Source organism: Manacus candei, unplaced genomic scaffold, assembly GCF_025592945.1.
Source record: "Manacus candei isolate 608988 ecotype Guabito, Panama unplaced genomic scaffold, ASM2559294v1 h1tg000034l, whole genome shotgun sequence".
Taxonomy (NCBI): domain Eukaryota; kingdom Metazoa; phylum Chordata; class Aves; order Passeriformes; family Pipridae; genus Manacus; species Manacus candei.
The window spans coordinates 13702403-13722075 of NW_026138082.1; the positions used below are offsets into that span (position 1 = coordinate 13702403).

At 37.4% G+C, this 19673-nt stretch overlaps 1 protein-coding gene across 1 annotated transcript in view; it reads right to left on the reverse strand.

Moving 5' to 3' along the window:
• Positions 1 to 19673, reverse strand: part of CDC40 (cell division cycle 40) — a 39099-nt gene that overhangs the window by 3790 nt on the left and 15636 nt on the right. Inside the window, exons 4-13 of the mRNA XM_051792341.1 lie at positions 14715 to 14798; positions 12632 to 12771; positions 11921 to 12017; positions 10070 to 10209; positions 8439 to 8513; positions 7761 to 7806; positions 6307 to 6408; positions 4845 to 4960; positions 4626 to 4759; positions 46 to 122 (exon numbers count right to left, since the gene is read on the reverse strand). Coding sequence (XP_051648301.1) covers positions 46 to 122; positions 4626 to 4759; positions 4845 to 4960; positions 6307 to 6408; positions 7761 to 7806; positions 8439 to 8513; positions 10070 to 10209; positions 11921 to 12017; positions 12632 to 12771; positions 14715 to 14798 — 1011 coding nt within the window. The remainder of the gene's footprint in view (positions 1 to 45; positions 123 to 4625; positions 4760 to 4844; positions 4961 to 6306; positions 6409 to 7760; positions 7807 to 8438; positions 8514 to 10069; positions 10210 to 11920; positions 12018 to 12631; positions 12772 to 14714; positions 14799 to 19673) is intronic.

Genomic DNA, 19673 nt, shown 5'->3' on the forward strand with positions numbered 1-19673 from the left:
GCCTTAGTAAATTAGGCCTAAGAAGGCAGTAAAGTGTTAACCTACCATTTGGAGACAAAGTCACAGCTGGCATGGAATGCATGCTTGGTTCAGCAATGTACTTGAAGTCTACAGGAATGTCCCTGCAAAAGGAAGAAGTATGTGCTTTATGAAGACATGGAGAACATCCAAAGAGCTGCCTCAAGTCAGCTGATTTACTCAGTGACTGAACCCTAGAGAAAATATCGTGGTGTCCAAAGGAAGAATATGCAAAAGATCAAAAATACTATGGATGTCCACCTAGAGAGCTCATGCCACACCATAACCTCCGATAATGTGAATTTAACCCCATCAAATGACCCAGAGTCTAATGCAGAATCATAATTCCAGTTGTTAAGAATAAAACTGTAACACAATGATCCTTTATTGCCACCATTATAATTGCAGCTTGTACAGAATTCTTATATAAGTAGCAGGAATACTGCTATATGTATGCATATATCTTATTGGAATATTTTACTGACTTTTGTTTTAACTAGAATATTTCTGCCTTTTTTTTCCCCCCTCTTTTTTCAAAGGAAAAGAAAACAGGGGTCTCTCTCATCTCTCTGACAATGCCCTTTTCCTCCTGATCTCCCCAAATGGGATGCCAACCAATTCCAAATGTTCACAGCTGAACTGAATGGTGAACTCCCTGGGCTCAGTCGCATGTATGTTAAGAACAGATACTGTCCTGTACAAAGGCCTAGGGAAAAAACAAGTACAGTCTAATCCTTGCTCTGCAGAACTGTCATTTGGTTTTTACTATATAAATTGAATTACTAACGGTTTGTGCATATTCACAGTATTCCTCATATCCTACACTAGAAGACTGGCGAAGAGAGAAGGCATGCACATGGCTTTCTCATTAAGCAAAAGAAACCTCCAGCAGAAAATAGATTTGATTAATGCATTCAGCAGAAAACACATACAAAATGTTCTGTAGCAACATTAATTAATACAAAGGGGATGTTTATGACTTCATTGTCTAACTCACACAGCAGAAGGGAGCAGAGAGTGTGGGTGGCTGCCTCGTATGAGCTGCCTGAGCCTTGCTGAATGGCAACACGGTTGACACTAGCAAGGTAATTACAATCCTGTTTTATTGTGGAGTAAGTTCTTCCCCATCATCTTGCATTAAACATGAACGTGGGCAGCAGGGTGAGAAGCTGCTCTGCTGTCAAGAAGTGACACAAATGCTCCTGTGTGTTAAACGTTAAAATCATTTACCCCTCAGCATAAGAAGGGCAACCCCTCAGCATAAGAAGGGCAACCCACTTAATACACTCCATGGATAAAAGCACGTGCTTTAGGCCAGGGATAAGTGGCTTCCAAACAGGCAGACCTAAGACTACTGTTGGGCAGCAAACATGTAAAGTAGTAATAAAAAGTTCACATAATCTCTTGGGCTGACCAACACAACACCACAGGAAGTGCCACATGCCACATCCTACCCACACGGTTTCAAACCCCAATTGCAATAGGACACAAGGTTATTGCTGCAGTTAAGGCCAGGTCCTGATCAGCTCCCACCATCCAAAACTCCTGCAGACCACCAACCATCTGAAGTCCTCAATGCCAGGTAAAAACAATCCCACTGGAAACCCCATTAAGCAAAGTTTCATCACAGAAGATGCATCTCTAATGCTGAATTGTACTGCAGTCAGAAATTTAAATGCAGCACAGGTTGCTCTGCCTTTCTTCTCCACACCAGCTCTGCTTTATTCTGATACCTACCAGACACACTTAGGACAGCTGCAGGATATGCTGCATTAAACAATTAGGCAGAATAAAGAGATACATTTATGTTTCACATTTACTTCCAAATTGCTAAATAAGTATTATCAGCCTGCTCTCTTAAAAAAAACTGTTAAAAAAATTATCAAGACAAATGCTATCATGGGTGTCCAGCCTCAAATCTCATGTGATATACTGTTTGGTGAATTTTTAAAATTTAAATACTTTCAAGTCCTTTCCCCACTTCATAGCATTTCAAAGGCTGAAAAGTTTTAAATACCAAAAGTGGTATCTGCTAGCCAAGATGTAGAAGTGTTATATTTGGGGGTTCTGATACAACTTCTTCCTTAAGTGAGATAGAGAAAAATCTTTTTAATAAAAGAAGAAAGAAAAACAAACCAACTGAACTCCCCAGGTCTAACCCAATCCAGTTTTGGGACCTACACCTCATGAAGAGCTCTCTCAGGAGACTACAGTATCTTTACCAGGAATGATGGGCAGAAGAGGCCTGCTGAGGGGCATAGCTTTATAGAGGTGACAAGCCTCCAAGCCTGTCAGCACAATAGCTGTTGCCACTGTACAGTTCTTGCTTTGCTGGCTGACTTGGAGGTAAAAGAAAATAAAACCCTCCAAAGTCAACTGCCAAAATCATTTCACTGTTTATCCAAGTAGGATCAGACACATATGAAGCAAAGACAAATAACACTGCATTTCTAGAAGAGAGAACACAGAATCCATACACACATATCCATGCCAACTTTAATATCTAATCACATGAAATGCAAAACTAGAAAAATTTTCAAGTACTCCTATTAATATTCCTGAATAAACCATTTAATCTGCAAGAGTCTGTGCTATACTTGCAGTCTGAACTTTAGGCAACCAACTAACTACAATTCAGTGCACAGCACAGTGAAACCTATGCATGGGATGAACTCCTGGGAAAAGGAGATTTAAGTTCTCAGAAGTTCCTCACTGTGATGAAGTCAGGCATACCATCCCATTACCAGCTCTGGCCAAGTCAAAGTGTTTATAAAACACACTACAAAATTCCTCTAGACAATTAAAACCAAGCAATTAGACCAGCTTTTAATTACTTGCTTTTAAGGCCATACTCAGGTCATAATTACTTCCACTTTGTTTCTGTAGGATACTGAAGAAATATTGTGCTGAAGAACATATGAAGAAAAGTGCCAATAAGTGCAGTAATCAAATCACCCAAAGTAGCAAATAATTTTCCTTATGAACTTAGGAAAAAAGGATTTGAGAAAGAATTTGCCATGGAAGTTTTCAAGCTCCAAAAGCTTTCTTAGTGAATGTATTAACTTAGTTTTAAGGCATTTAAAAAATCTGGATCTTGAAATTATAGAAATATGCCTACAGACCGATTAACATAGAACACGGCAGGTTGTGAGGAAAGGTTTTCAAGTCATGCCCAGAAAGATGGCATTACATTTACTCTTTATAAAACAAAAATCCCCAACAACTGCAATACAGAATACTGCCTACAGTTGAGTTCCCTATTATTTCAACAAGGGAGCTCTTTCTTCAGTGTACAACAAGCTCAGTACATATTTTTTTCTTCAGAAGAACAAAACTTCTGCTACTGGAACAATTGGGTTGCAATGTTCCCATGCCAGAATCTTTTTGCCTTTCCTGCTCTTCCCCACAGAGTGACTAAATCCACCCACTTCAATATTTATTTCAGCCATCAACACAAAGCTCACAAAACAAGGGCAATCCAATCTTAAGGAAATAGCAGATTTGTGCAAGCGAGATCATCCTCCCACTCACCAGAGAGAAGACATTCCTTAGCAGACATGGTATTGTAAAGATTTTTCTTTAAGGAGCTCAGTAAACGCATGGGTCTGCTTATGAAGTACTGAACAGAGGCTCTCTCGGAGTGGCATATGGTGACAGCATTTTATGTCTAGCCTAAGCCTGAGTTCCCAGACTTTAGTCATTCCCACTGCTGCTACTGGCAATGATAGCAGCCGATCACAGACATGCTGAGGATTTAGCTGCCTGCTTGGGTAACATTCCAATACCACAGATTGGAGTCTCTTGTCTAAATTGAAAAAAAAAAAAAAAGCTGGGAAGGAACTGATTAGTCACAGAGCTGTTGAACTAGCGTTTGTATTATGCAACAGCTTTGCATGTGTGAACACCAAAAGGAAATGAATACCTAAAGATATGGGAGTGATTATTTCAAAATGAAATTTCAAATCCTAGAGAAATCTTAAACGTCCAAAATTGAAAATCCTAGTACCCAGAACCTTGTGGAAAACATTTCAGATAGGAGAGATCTGTTTTCTCCCCAGGTCAAATGTTAAAAACTGGAAGCCATTTAAAATATTTTTTTATTGGACAGACTCTCACCTTTCTGTCATCTATTGTATTCATACTGTGAGTATCATTGATTGCCAAAAACACCCAAATTACCAGAAAACCAGAAATGAATCTACACTGAACTAGTTATTTCAAACATGGGCCAAATATATATAATACTATGCACATCCAAGTTCAAAGCATTCAAAACCAACACACACTAACTGTAACAAAGCAAACATTTCTTTAAAAGGTTAATTTAATGACTAATACACCCTTGGGGAAAGGAGAGAGAGCAGAGACCACTAATAGAGTGCAGCATGCTTCAGGCTGATACGGCTGTCTTAGGTTTTCTTTGGGGAAGAGGAAATCTATGAAGTGTCTCAAGCATTAGCCATAACAGGGTTTCAAAGCTCTTCCTCAGTCAGCTAGAACTCAGTACACTCCAGCGGCCTATGTGCTATGTATACCTTTAAAAATAAACTCTATTCTCAGTTTGCTCATAATATACTTGAAGTTAAAATTGAAAATTTTAAACTTACCATTCCCAGACTCTTAAACTCTTGTCATCAGATGTACTCACAAACCTTCTATTTTCATCCACAAACACAATGGTGTTGACAGCTCCCAAATGCCTATCGTATTCTTGCACAATCTCACCACTTCGAATATCCCACTGCAAGTAAAAGAGTCAGAATAAGAATTTGTTTTTTTACTAAATACCAGAACTTTTAAAGAAATAAATACTCAGTAATAAATACCTGCACAATTTTCTTATCTGACATTCCTGCAACAAAGAGATTTTGTTTATCTTCATCAGGATTGAACTTGACACAATAAGGAACCTTCCTGTTTGTGAATCTTGAAATACATTGCCCTGCAACAGAAAGCCATTCATAGTGCATCAGGTTGAAAGTTCTATGGGCTGATTGGTTGTCTGCAAATATTGATAAAAAATACTTTACTAACAGTAGAAAATACTTGGTTTAAAGTCCTTGAGAAGATTAGAGGGTAGAATTTGCTCTGCTCTTTGATTAGGCCTTCTTTCCCATTTGTACGCATACGCCGGCATAAACATGTGCACATACAAACTGTTCTGTAGGTTTACTACAGCTTTTGAAACAATGACTGCTCAGTAACCTGGATGTCAGCAGGACATATCAAGAAGATAAAGATTGGTCAGGATATCACATGCTGACCACTTGTCTTTGCAAAGCATCACCTTCTTAGGATCAGATGTCTTCTGAACAAGAGATGTAAACTCAGGCAAGAATTCCTCAAGCCTAAGCTTAGAAAAAGCTGCAAAATAAAGCCCTGACCTCCCCTCATAGCTTCAGCCAAAAATAACCTGATTACATGTTATCTGTAACTTACAGGAGCTCATTTTAATCCAAAAGCTCTATCTAAATAACTGAATTCAGACTCAAGACTGAAGAATCTGACTTACACCTTTTTGGCTATCATCTGTATAAGACTAGTGGCACTGCTAACCCAGAAAGCTAATGTCTTTTTCACACATGGGAACTTCCTGTCTTAGGAAGAGACTTCAGTTTAAAATAGTATTGACAAAATCTATCCTGTATTTTTTTAACTTCATAGAATCATAGAGTGGTTTGGGTTGGAGGTGACCTTAAAGATTATCTGGTTCCAACCCTGCTGCTATGGGTAGGGACACTTTAATTTAGGAAACTTAAGAAACTATTTGTAGCAGAATGTTACAGCGCATCTGGAAGGCAGTTGTGTGAAAGCATCACACCTACCCTCCAACTTCCTATACCAGCAGCCCAGTTTCCTAGTCTTATTCTTCCTATTCCTATTCTTATTCAGGAAGTGGAAGATAAAGTGAGATAATTCTTCTAAATTAAGCATATTTAGGTCTAAAGAGTAACTTTATCCCTGTAGATGTAAACATGCAATTAAATGATTTATCAAAATGTTGTCTTTTTTTCTGAAAATTGTTCTAGCATTACAAATAACTATCAAACTTCTCAAATGAAAATGTGTATGAAACACAGGTATGTAGGTCGTGTCAACTGCACCATTACAGACCACAACAAAACATGAAGGGGAAACAAGACTATTCACCCTGTCATGAAAGGCTGAACACTGAGCTACAAGACAATATTAAGGATATTTGGAAACAACCTGAATGATAATATATCTTTATATTCACTGTTAATTAACCATGGTGCCAAATAACAATGTTTACAAATACAAGCCTACCTGTTTCAGTGTCCCAGAGTTTAAGATAGCGGTCATAGGCAGCACTAAGAAACTGAGTGCCTGCATTATTAAAACAGATGTCTCGAACAGCTTTACTGTGTCCTACAAAATAGAAAAAAATGTAATGATAAACTTTCATCCATTTATGCTTAGAACTAATTTGTTGGAAGGGGGGGATTTAAACAAAAACTCTAGTTAAATGCTCCAGTTTAACAATGCAAAGAAAACAAGAAAATCATTTATTGAAGTTCTTCATGACAACTAGTAAAGAATTCATGTGAAAAAAAAAAATAACTCCTAAAGAACAATGTGAATAAAACCCCAAAACCCCTCACACCTCTAAAGCACTGGAGAAATGAAGACATTGCACAGAACCAACCACTGTGTGTCATAAATTGATACATAAGCAGAATTTCAGGAGAAATTTAAAACACTCTAACGAATGTCAACATTTAATGAAAAATAGGAGAGACAAACCCTACAGAAGACACATTTAAAGGAGAAACATTTGCAATTAGAAAACAGGTTAAAAATATGGGACATATTAGATCAGAAAATTAAAAATGCTTTCATCTGGTGGAAACCTTGCCACCCCTCAGGCTCAATACCTTCATCTGACCACTACATCAGACTTGTAAATCTCTTTAATTAAAATACTGGCACAGTAACTTAAATATAGCAAAATAACAGGCGAATCTGGTTGATAATAAGGACCTTTAGAGAAAAAGAATTTGACTGTTCAGTAAGAGCAGTCTATTGAGAGAGAATCTTTTTTGAGCCATCATCTTTGCCACATTCCTGTCATCAGAAATATTAGGGGAAAAAAGACTTCTTTATTGTTACTCAACATATATTCACTCAATGTTCTAGAAATGTTCCCATTTCAAAAAGAGAAGCAGCTGCTTTTGTTCTGCCTTCAAGGCTGCTAAGAAGTTTGTATTTCTCTCTCTCTCTCTCAACTATCTGCTTCAAAAAGCACCTGTTACATGAATAAAGACAGCACCTGAACCTAAAAAAAAATTTCCCATGCTTTTGCACTAGAAACTCAGCACAGAGGAAACGACCTACTTAAGGGGGGATCATCAGAGCATGAGATGCCCTCACAGTATAAATACAGAAAGCTGCTGTTTCCAGCATGAAGATGGGGCAATTTTAATTTCATGATTTTGCCTTTGGAAAGGATCTTGCAAAAACTATTGATGATTGTCATACACTAATGTTTTGTTTTAAAGGTTGTAAGATGTTACACATCAACATTGGACTGCTTGGAATAATGACAAGATTTCGTTAAAAACTTGCATCTTTTTCAATTCTTACTTGCCAAGGTCATTCCAAATACCATTTGCCTTGGATGTGTACAAGTCCTCTCTATGATAAATTATTAAGCTAACCTAAATCATATTCTTCCATGAAGTTGTTTTAAATATAAATCAGTTTAAAAGAAAAACTATTACCAATAAACGTTCGTAGACATCTTCGATCACCATATACTTCCCATAGCTTGGAAAAAGAGATGGAGAGAAAATATGTCAATTGTTAAACAATAGTGATGCTGAAATTAAGTGCAAACATATATGGCAACATCTTTTAAGAAATTAATCACAAACATATGACATCTATTGATTAGTCACAACTATCTATCCAGAAATTCACAAGAATGCTCCCACCTTCCTATTAGCAAACCCCCCTTAAAATAACTAAAAATCCCATACAATATTCCAACTTTAAAGACTTAAGGTTTTGCTACTGAAAAATCCCAACAACATCAGCTTTCTAATACAGTATATGCTGGACTAAAGTGAGATTAGTTCAAAAGCACAAATGCTTCAGTAAAACACTTCAGCAGAAACCTACTGTTAGTTATAAAACTAGGCTTCACAGAAAATGAATTAATATAACAACAAAGGCAATACCCTGAGGTACTCGTGACCTTCTAAATGCTATTACTAAACGATTAACACTGTTCTAACAGCCACAGCCTTATGTATTATATATATCTTTGTTCCAATGAAATTGTAATTTAAAAATCAAGTGAGAAAAATAAAAGTAACAAAGACAAAAGGTATTTGTTAGAAATACCAAATGTTTTTGTATCCTAAAATGCACTGTCTGTATTCAGAAAAATAACTCACCTTAATTTTGCAATCCATAGAGCAAGACAACAGTATATGCCCAGACAGAGGAAACAATCTAACTGCACTGACACCCTGTAAATAAGAACATAATTAAACAGATACTTCCTCAGTTCATTTGCTCTCTTTTCCAAGCAAAAAGCTAAAGCTTATCTTCATAAAATATACAGATACTGTATCCTGAAAAGAAAACCTATCCACATTCCATTTTAGAACAGTGATGCATTTTGAACAATTGTTATTGGCAACAAAATGATTCACTTTAACAGCTGTACATGTAGCCTCCTTCAATATTCACACCTTTACTGCGGTAAACACAGGAAATAAATACAAACTTAGGGTTCGGGTGGCTGTTTCTGTGTAACAAGCCTTTATAAGTGGGGCAGGTGAGGAACTTTTCCACAAAAAAAGTTTTTTGGCCAGCTCAATTTCTTACATATACTATCAGTGGCTCCTACCTATTGAACTCAGATTCCCTGAGCACAGCATCTTCCCATCTGTCTGTATTTCAGGTACTCCTTTCAGAGGAAGTCTAAGGAACCCCCAAGTACTCATGGCTTGATGCTCCTCCTTTTCATTTCCTATCAATTACTTTATTCATACGCCATCCAGTTCCACCCTCCCACCCCTGACTGGAGTTGGGTACTTTATCCTCCCTATTACTGTCTACTTATATCCTCCAGGTTTTCTAAAATTGTCCACCTATCTTTCTTTTGCTTCTCTCATCGATTTCATTATTCATCTTGTTTGAAGGAAAAAGCTATTTTGTGCATCAGTCTGTTGTAATAGGATAATAGGCAGAGGAGTGACTAGAGCTTTGGGGAGGAGATGTTATTCTGGAAAGCCCTGATAGTTGCAGCTCTAAACTCATTGATGCCGCAATAAGTAAAGCAGATCTCAGATCTGTGACAACTAAAAAAGGGTAAAAGCTAAAAACATTTCCTGTGCCCTCCTTTCTTCTGGCTTTCAAGTATTATGGTGCTCTCTGTTGCAGTGCAGCATATTCCCCTCAAGCAATACTGAAAATTAGTGACAAAAGAAGCAGCAAATTGAGTATAAGCTTTACAAGTATAAGCCTGATCAGTGAAACACTCTTTTAATACCAAAAGTATGTATACAATCTCTTGCACAAGAAGAAACTGTGGATATTAAGTAGTATCAAAGAAAACTCTTAACAAGACACACATCTCAAAGGTAATAGCTGATGCATCATAATAAAAAAAACCATGTAATTTTTTTTAAGTTGGATACAAAATAGCCCTTAAGTACTTTTACTATTAAAAAAACACTGCCCCCCCAAATTCTCATGAATCTCTAGATTTAGCTTTATAGTTATTCACATGGTAGTTCAGGAAATAACTCCAAATCCCACAGAACTCACTGGATAATACTCTTCCCCTTAAGGGAAAACCACAATGTTGACAGAAAAGCATATGCAGCTAGACAACTGCATTTGAGCAGCCAAACACCTTGTGTGAGCATGTAATGCATATGTAATGCAATTACATGCATAATGTGGTGAAGATGAAAAATCTCTTTCCTTCTACTGAAGCTTCAGTTTTATAGAAATTACTAGCTGCAGACACAAAATTAAGTGGGTTTTTATGATGTATGCTCACAGACATTCCTACCTTTGTATGTCCCGACCACACATGGATTTGTTTCTTTGGAAGATAGCACTTCTCAGGTGGCACTGTAGAACGAAGATTAACTCCAACATCTTGCGGGACATGAAGATAAGATCTCCCCTGATAGTCATACATTTCCTTAACTGAAAAGACAAACACAGAATTCTGAGAATCCAAGAACCTATATTTTAAGAGGTTATAATCTTTGGAAGGTTGAACAACACACACAATTAAACTTTTTCTCAACACAGCTGCTCTGCTGTGAAGTGGAGAGAGAGGTGAGAGGCAGGGGTAAGAAAAACCCACTTCAGAGGATACAGACATGGAATCTTATTTGACATCAGTTAAGATCAAATTAAGTCACTTCAGCAAAGTCTGCTTGGAATCTGATAATCTGAACATTAAGACAATCTCTCATACACATCTTACTGATCATTAAATGGCATGAGAGTTCCCCCGACCAACAAGGGTTTGCTTACACTAACTCTTCATAGATTAGAATGTGGAACCCTAACCCTGGCATTTGTTTGCAACTCTCATACTGGCCAGCTCTGTGCTGTGTCAGTCATGACAACAGAATTGCAAATCAAGGAAAAAAAGATTCATTTGGCCAGCATGAACCAATGTTGGTCAGCAATAGCCAACAACTGCTCTTGAACTAGATTTAAGAAGTGATTGGACAGTCAGACATACAGGGCTGGACTGCGCATGGAAATGGTTATTTCAGAGCAGACATGCTGCATAGTCATGACATTAAGCTGTGCACTGATTAAATTAATTTCTCAGTTTGGAATGTTGCTATGGTAGTTTTGATTGTACAAGTGACCTCCTGCACAGTGTCCACATTTACATTGTGTCGTGTTTATATTTACATTAGATGTCTATGAAATGGCATATTTCTGGAACGTTTGTGTGTGAGAAAATTAAAGTTTATATTGCAAGGTCTTTCACTGTGAAACTTCAGGTACGGAGCATGAGAAGTTGGATACAAGATAATTACTCTACAGGAAGCTCAATGGTTAAAATTTCATGTTTGTATGCGCAACACTGTTCAGTAAATATTCTCATGATCTGCTATGATCTACTATGATCTATATAAACAGAATGAGTACTGATGTCAACAATGCTGATCTCACAGCCACCACTTCTTCTTTAACGCTCGTAAGAAGGGATGCTCACAGCTTGTGCGTGTGAGCCTGGTTGTAGGAATGGGTAAGCAAGGAGAGACTCTGCTTACCTAACTATCTGCACCAAGCAATATGAGGCAGGGCTGTTTTGTATGGAGTTGAAGTTACAGTTTCAAAAAATTACTTTATTTTACTTATTCACCAAACCATTTTCTTTGAAGGTACCACATACTATAGGTTTCCATAGGGTAATTAATTGGCAGCAAGTACACTTACATTAACAACTGAGGAAGTATAAAGTCCAAGTGATTTTCTAAGTTGTGTATAAGCCATAACTCAAAGCACTATATGCTAATGAGAATACTGACACATAAAACTACAGTAATTTTGAAGCTGAAACTAAGCCAAACTCATAACTTCATTATGTTTGCTCTGTAAAATAGGAAAGGGATATATGCATCTAGTAACATTAAAAATAAATAAATAAAGCCAGAACCCTGAAAAACAACATATCCATGCTGCTCTTCACAGTATGAAGTGGAATTAGTCCAAGTTTATTTCTTTTCCTGTCCTTTATGCCTATGCCCGTGAGTGCTATTATCTCCAATACGGAAACATCAAGGTGCCTCAGCAAAACTGAGGCTGTCTGCCATCCTTACTAATTAACACAGCAGGCAAGAAAACACAGCGAGCTAGAAAATGAGAACAGGCAGGAAGATGCCATTACCATGTAATATAGTCTTCTCCTCTCCAGGTTTATCATCTTCTAGTTTTCCTCTCTTCTGCCTCTTAGCTGTTATTTCATCCAACTCCTTCTGCTCTTCCTGGAAAAAATAAAACATGATCTTTTTAAAAGACAGCATTCAGAATCACATAGCAAAATCTAGAACTGTGGTGCTGTTTACTCACTGCTAGGAACACATTTATTTGCTAAATGAGATTAGAAATATTTCTAAGCATCAAGAAAGAGAATACCTTTATCAAAACAATAGCTTAAAAAGCTATGTACACTGAAAAGAATCATCATCTTTTTATTCACAGACTACAGCTAAATACTGACTGAACAAGAACTATGTCTGTTGGTTGGAGGGTTCAGGGGAGGGTGTATTGTTGGGGCTTTTTGTTTGGTTGTTTTTTTCTTTTTTAATAAAGTTTTACTTTTTTTTTCAAGCTGCTTCTGTCTATAAACACCTTTTAATCAGACTCTACATACTACACACAGATACAACAAATATTGTTTCCAATCAGTCATGCAAATAATAGAATGAAGAATATTTGGAATACCTTATTTAGACATGTCACCTTAAATGTTCCTATCACCTGAAAGCATAGTATGGATTTTCTGCTTGGACAAACTACTAGTGCAGATGGATCTCTGTTAAAACCACTGCAATTTCGTACTAAAAATTTGTGCCTATTGTGTTAAAGCAGTACTTACTTCTGATGGTTTGGCTACTTCTTTTTCATCAACATACTTTGCCCATGGTCCCAGAAAACCATCAATATTAGATGCATCATTCTCCTTGAATTTCTTTCTTTTCTCAATTTTCCTCTGTCCTGTTTCGAACACTGTTAAACCTGAAGAAGGAAACAATACACTGCCTAACTGCTAACACAAAATACATCATCACAGGTCACACTACAGTAATTTTAAAAGAAAAAGCCACCACCATCTCTCCTTTCAATACAAACAGAAAAACGGAAAAACCATTTGAGCAAAAGGGGCCAAATCATTGCCCACTTTTCCAGCTATGGACACCGCTAACTACGCACAGTAACAGAGGAACCACTTTAACTGCTGTCATTGTTTGTTAGTGTATTTAACCATGCATGTACCCATTAATTTTTAACAATAAGTCTGCAGACTGTAAGAATACATCCCTTTTCCTACTTTCATTAGTGCAGTTTTTGACAGTAGAGTCCACAAGTGGCTTCTAATCACCCTCAATCCTCACACTTTCAAAAAACCCCTACCTCAAAATGAAAATAAGACAAGTCTCCCCAAACCTCAACCAAAACTGTGCATTTTGATTTAGTAAAAATTCATAGAATCATAGAATGGTTTGGGTTGGAAGTGACCTTTAAAAGTCACCTAATTCAACTACCTTACAATGAGCAGGGACATCTTCAATTAGATCAGGTTGCTCATAGCCCCATCCAACCTGGCCTTGAATGTTTCCACAGATGGGGCATCCACCGCCTCTCTGGGCAAACTGTTTCCCCACTTTCATTGCAAAAAAATTTCTTCCTTATAACTAGTCTGAATCTACCCTCTTTTAGCTTAAGATCATTACCCTTGGCCTGTTGCTGCAGGCCCTTTTAAAAAGTATGTCGCTATTGACAGTCACCTGACTCCAAACATTTTCCTGTTCTTTCATATAAACGTCAGCTTTTCACAAATGTTGTGCTCTCAGAATTTCATTTGTCAAAGCCATTAAACAATTTAGATATGGCAGAAAAAGTAAACTTTAAGTCATTAATATCTCTTAAGTTTTTCAAAAGGTTGTATATACAACTATGTGCAATTTTCAAACGATGTCTTTCTAGAGCAGCAGTAATACTCATTTAGTGCAAAAGAGACAAAAAGAGCTTGAGGTAAACAAGGGGAAAATAGGCAATGTAAAAACTGAAGCAGTGATCATATGAAGGAATCGTACATTAATCAAGAGTTTTCTTAAAATGAATTACTAAATTCCATTATGAAAAGGTTAATTTTTAATTTTTTTATATGATTTAATCTTAGTAGTTTCTTTCTTTGGAAGGAAAGAGTGAAATAACCTTGGATATATTCTAGGAAAAGGACATAGAAATAAAGAACCTTTGTATATATATGTGAATAGGATGTTTGAAAAAGATATGCAAGGGAAAGCATAACCATGAAGTTTACACAGCTACAGTCTTCCAAGTCAAACAAGTCACTTAAAATGTTAAAATATCTTGTATCAAAGTATTAATTACAAACCCCAAGCTTCTGGTATCAATCTTCCCAGTGGCATGCCATGCCTTTACTCTTTGGCAACCTTCCAATGGTTTTTCTTTTCCAAATAACCCAAAGAGCTTAACTCCACTAAGCAGAGATAATATGCAGCTCCCAACAGGAGTGCTAAAGGTTGCAGACAGAGTGATCACTTTTCTCCTGAGTAGCACAGTTACGGTGATCAGCCCAACATACAGGTATCCTAATGCAAGACACATGACACCTTAGCCAGGACAGAATTTAAGAGGACCACAAAGCTGATTCAAATATACAGATAAATTCTATTTGTGCAACTACACATTGCAAATCCTATTTGAAATTTGTCAAGACAGGCTGAAATGTTTGCTACTTCAAGAAAACAAAACACTCCAGTATCTCTCTATCCTCTTTCCATTGCAACACATCTTTCTTTATTGTATCTTTGGACATGGGTACATCTCCCATAATTCTTTCCTTTGCTAATACCTATTCCATTTCTTAGTAAAGAAGAAATGAAAACAGTGATCAGCTACAAGTCATTTATATGAGATTCTGAATTAATTACCTTGATTTTTTTCAGCTTCTTCTACAGAACCAATATACTTGGTAGCAACTTCAGGGTTATCTATGGAGGGATCTAATGCATAACCTAGAACAAGAGGGAAAAAAAATACTGTTATTTCAAGCTTTTCAGTTTAGTATGACTTTCGTTACTCTGCCCCCCCCCGTCGACTCTGAATGAGCTTGGTATGAGGAAGAATTGATACTTCGGAATCCCATTCATTTTTCACTGGGTCTGAGTATAAAGATTACTGTGAAGTAGTACCTTGAAGCCCTTGAGTACATATTGCTATCAGAAAGCTTGTATTTGCACAATATTGAGAAACAAATAAATATAATAGGCAATGGTTAAAATGAGATACGAAGTGAGGGTAGTCACAAGAAGCAAAGTCACAGAATCCTTCTGGTGGGAAGGGACCTCAGGAGGCCCCTGCAGAGCCCAACACCCTGCTCCAAGCAAGGTCATCTCTGAATTCAGACCAGTTTGCTGTACAAACATTAGACTTTGAAGTGCCATAGCAACCTCTTCTTGTTGTAACATGGCATAAGGAAAAGATAGCTCAAAATCTTGTGTTAGTGACATAAGATGTTAAACAGATTCTGCTTTAGTTCAGGGCACTGTTCCTTGGTTTGCAAAGCCAGTGAGTCACATGGAAACCAGCCTGTGGCTGCTGCACGCAGACAACCCTCCAGCTTCAGCAGCAGCCTCTGGCCCTGAAGCCCTCTGCCCTGCTCACCACCTCTGCAGGGTCAAATGGAGTGCTACTCATCTCTGACAGTCCTGGCGATGGCAGCAGCTGGAAGGAAGAGGACAGAGACGGGGAAAAAATAAAAGCAAATGAAGTTTTCCAGGGCTTTGTGTGTATTCTGTCTCCACCAGCAAAAATTTAGTCCTCCTCCTGCCAGCGTTGTGAAAGCTTGTTCCTTCAACTTGAAAGCAGTTGCTTTACCTAATGTGGATGGTACTAGAAGCAGTAGTGATGCCCTTTAATTTTTAAAAGAATTAAGTATTCACATCTCCATTTCCTGATTACAGCTATTGAATCTCAATTAAAAAAAAAGCCAAAACCAACAAAAAACCCCCAAAAAACTCCAAGAAAACAAAATCTGCTGCATTTACACTTATAAATAATTTATAAAATGTACCAGCATTTCATATATATTCAGGATATTTAAAATTTTTGAAACTGAGGTTGTCATTTTAATACACATCTTACATTTTTTCTCCATTTCTCCTGATAGCGTGATCTTATGAGAATAAGATAGACAAATAAATTCATCTGGTTTCCAAGGAACAGGTGCATTGAACAGTTACTGACCACTGTGGTTTTTTTTTGGGAAAGACTGCACCCTGGTGGACGTAACACTAATTTTTATTAAATATTAAAGTGACAAAATGTCCCTTGAGGACCCAATGAGAATTTCTCTGTATCAGGGAGGGGAAAAAAAAGCAATAAAGATATTAAACCACTGGCAAACACAAAACCAATGAAATCCAACAGCATACAATCCAATTCCTGTATTTTTCTTGATTCACAGAGAGAATCAAGAACAGTGGAAGATTAGCCAGTCCACCCCAGAGACCAACGGCCCACAAAACCACTTGGGTGCATACAAAGAGACAACCTATCAATACCATCCCAATAGCCAAAGGAGATTGTCTCCTCAAACATTTCTCAGAAAGACTACTGTCCCAGAAGATGGCCCAGTTAATTTCTTTTTTAGATGTTGGGAAAAAAAACATATTATGGAAATTAGTAGAAGAGCCATTCCAAGAACACAGCAGGTATTCCCATCCAAATGGAGCAATCTACCTGTTGACCAGCTCTTGAGTTTCAAACCTGGTAAGAGCCAGCCACAGAACACTATATGCCCAGATGTTCAATGAACATGATATAGGGAGAGAAATATATACCAATGCTCTCTTAGGAAGTATACATTCTCTCTTTGTTCTAGACTCTTACTAGGATTTATTTCTATGGGTAACCAAACTGAGCAGACACTGAAATTAGACTTTCACTAAGCCACTATTCCAATGAGTTCTCTTCCAAGCCATAAGGTTTCTATTAACAGTGGAGAGATATTACTTTGGATTTATGTCAAAATCAATACAGTGGTTTACTTGTCCTCCAACTGTATTGACACTGTCTCCGGGACTCTATTTGCTTGGTACTTGTAAAAGAGGGACAGTATTCCAATGAATAGGGCCCCTGGGCCAAGCACAGCTTCCCGTGGAAGCGGAGACTCCTTATAGCTGAGTTGAATTTGGTCCAGCATCATTCTCATAGAAAAGCTCTGAACAATTTCTACTTTCTAGTGAATGTGTGAAAGAGAATCTTTTCTTTCTGGCTGGGACTCCTGAGCGCAGCTGCAAAAGACAGCTTGCTTTTATCCTACTCAGCTGGTATCCCACATAATGTGCCCTGACTTCTATGTCTCCTTCAGTTTTATTTAGGAGGCAGTTATTTCATGCAACATTTTAGCAATGAAAGGTACAATTCCACCTACATCCATAATTTCAATGCACCTGAAATGGTTGGTTAAATAATCAGACTTTGATGTGCATTCCAGAAAGACAGCTAATTAAAGCATGTTTACACTGTACTGTGCAATGCAGCATACAGAGACCCAAGGTAGCTCAGGTGTGTGGAAAAATACAGCTGGACTAACCCACTCTGACTGCACTGGCACCTCTGCAGAATCGAAGTAATCAGAGAATAAAGTACCTATAATTGTAAGAGGTAATAGTGACTGTAGGTGTTGCATGCAACATGAGTAGCTGGGGAAAAAAAAATTAAAAAAATCACAGTGTTATTTCCAAGTCAGTCATCTTAAGCTCTTAAAATATCAGTGTTAGTGATGAAGTAATCCTGCTATAACCAAGTTACTGAGTACTCATAAAGAGCTTGGAGATTCATGGACAAAGGCTGCTTCTTATTAAAAAGGACATTAATGTCTTGTGAAGAAGAGATTTTAAAATACTAAATGCTGCATGAATGAAGCAGTCCACTTCTAGGATGATCACTGATGCTGAAATAGCTACGAAATGACTTTTCTAACATATTCATGAACAGTTAGTGTCCTGCATGTAAAAAATAATCTCTATTTCTGCTTCTGAAAATGTATATATGCTAATATAATTAAGGAGAGTATACTGACTTTTTTAAACTACACTCAGAAGAGACTTTTGAAGAAAAGAGACTGCTTCTGCTGAGAGCACAGATACAGAAGAATAAACTAGTGCTTGTATTTTAGGACTCCCTAGTCTTTTCTGCCATGCTCCAAGGACTACATCATTGGGAAAATAATGCTAGTTAAGCTTTTGGCATTTTACATTATAATGGCTTGTGAAGAGGAATTTGTTTTTAGAGAAAGATAGCCTTCTCTTAATGGCAGAAATTAAACTAAGTTACATCAATGGAATCAAAATGGGGTAGATTACCTATGACTGCAGATGCAAAACTAGTTACCAATTTAAAAAAGTCAGGACTCCCTCAGACCAATTATTAATGGCTTTCCATTAAACTGGGAGAGGATCTTATATGGAGTCTTATACAGGATATAAAATGGCCTACCTGGACTATTTTACTCAATATTTCTATGGATTATGCCATTGGTATACTCCCTTGAGGTAGCTGTAGAAAGCAATGAAGTCTTCCCCACAGCCCAGGTCTCCTTTTCTCCAGGCTACACAATCCCAGCTCCCTCAGCCACTGCAGATCTTAACCATAATGTGGAAAACATCTTCAGTGCCTGTGTCAATTTTACCTCCTCAAACTCCTGGAATGAAGGGAACCTTACTGAGATGGGTAGGCCTCATCTACACTAAAAAGCTATTGGTACTGAGAAGGTTCAGAGAGTGCTTTTTGATAAAATATTTGAGGATGGCAAATACTTCAAGAAAAATAACCAATTTGCAATGATACACAATCTTTAGAGAACAATATCATCAAGGAAAAGGTAGCACACAAATCTGAAACCTCAGATAATAGGGATAGTAATAAGCACAGAATCCTATTTAAACTGAGGGCAGGGAAATGGAAAACCCAAGCATGCATGCAAAATGGCAGAAGCTAAAAACAATACATAGTAAAATTGGAAAATCTTGTTTTAAAATAATAAACTAACATAATTGGTAGGACAGTACTGACATAATTGGATAGAATATATGCTTTACCAGGTGGAAGGAATACAGAAATAAGATGGTCACACCAGAGGGGAAAAACATACTATATACCACAGAAGGCTTAAAGACAAATCAGATTAACAAGTTAATAGTGTTAACAAGCATTAAAGGATCCTTTGGATTGAAATTCCAGGTTTAAGTAGTGGTGGGTACAGTTGATAGGACTCTGTTACTAACCATTCAGACAGAAGATGCAATAACCATGAAATGGTAACAGAGACTAAACAACAGGTGCCAGGGAAAGAAGTACAGCAATAATGACATATTTTAGTCACCTCCTTGTAGCAGCCTGTGCAAATCTCACACCAAGATATGATGAAAACAGCATTTTTACACAATGTACTTGTACCATGAAGCAGTCATGTTAGAGATTCATGTGAAAAAAAGCCAACTGAGCAGTGCAGGAAACTTGATTTTAAGACAGTCTTTCTAAGGATACACATTTTGACAATGACCATAATGGGGTATAAAAATCAACATTGTTGACTAAGCAAAGAAAGCCATAAAAACATTTACAACAGTGATCTCAGTCTCAAAACAGGAGGGCTATATTAAGAAAAAAGGTTTTAAAAAGGAACAGAAAGTGAGTACCAAAGGGTAAAGCCTTTTTCAAAGGCAGGGGCACATCGAAAACACCATGTAGGTGAAAAAGAACTACTGCCTGCCAGCTATTAAAAGACAATTTCAAAGCGACCAGAAGGAAGTGAGCCCAGCTGAATAGTACATAAAGAGAAACTATCAGAAATAAGAAACTATTCTTCAAAGAGCTGAAGTTGC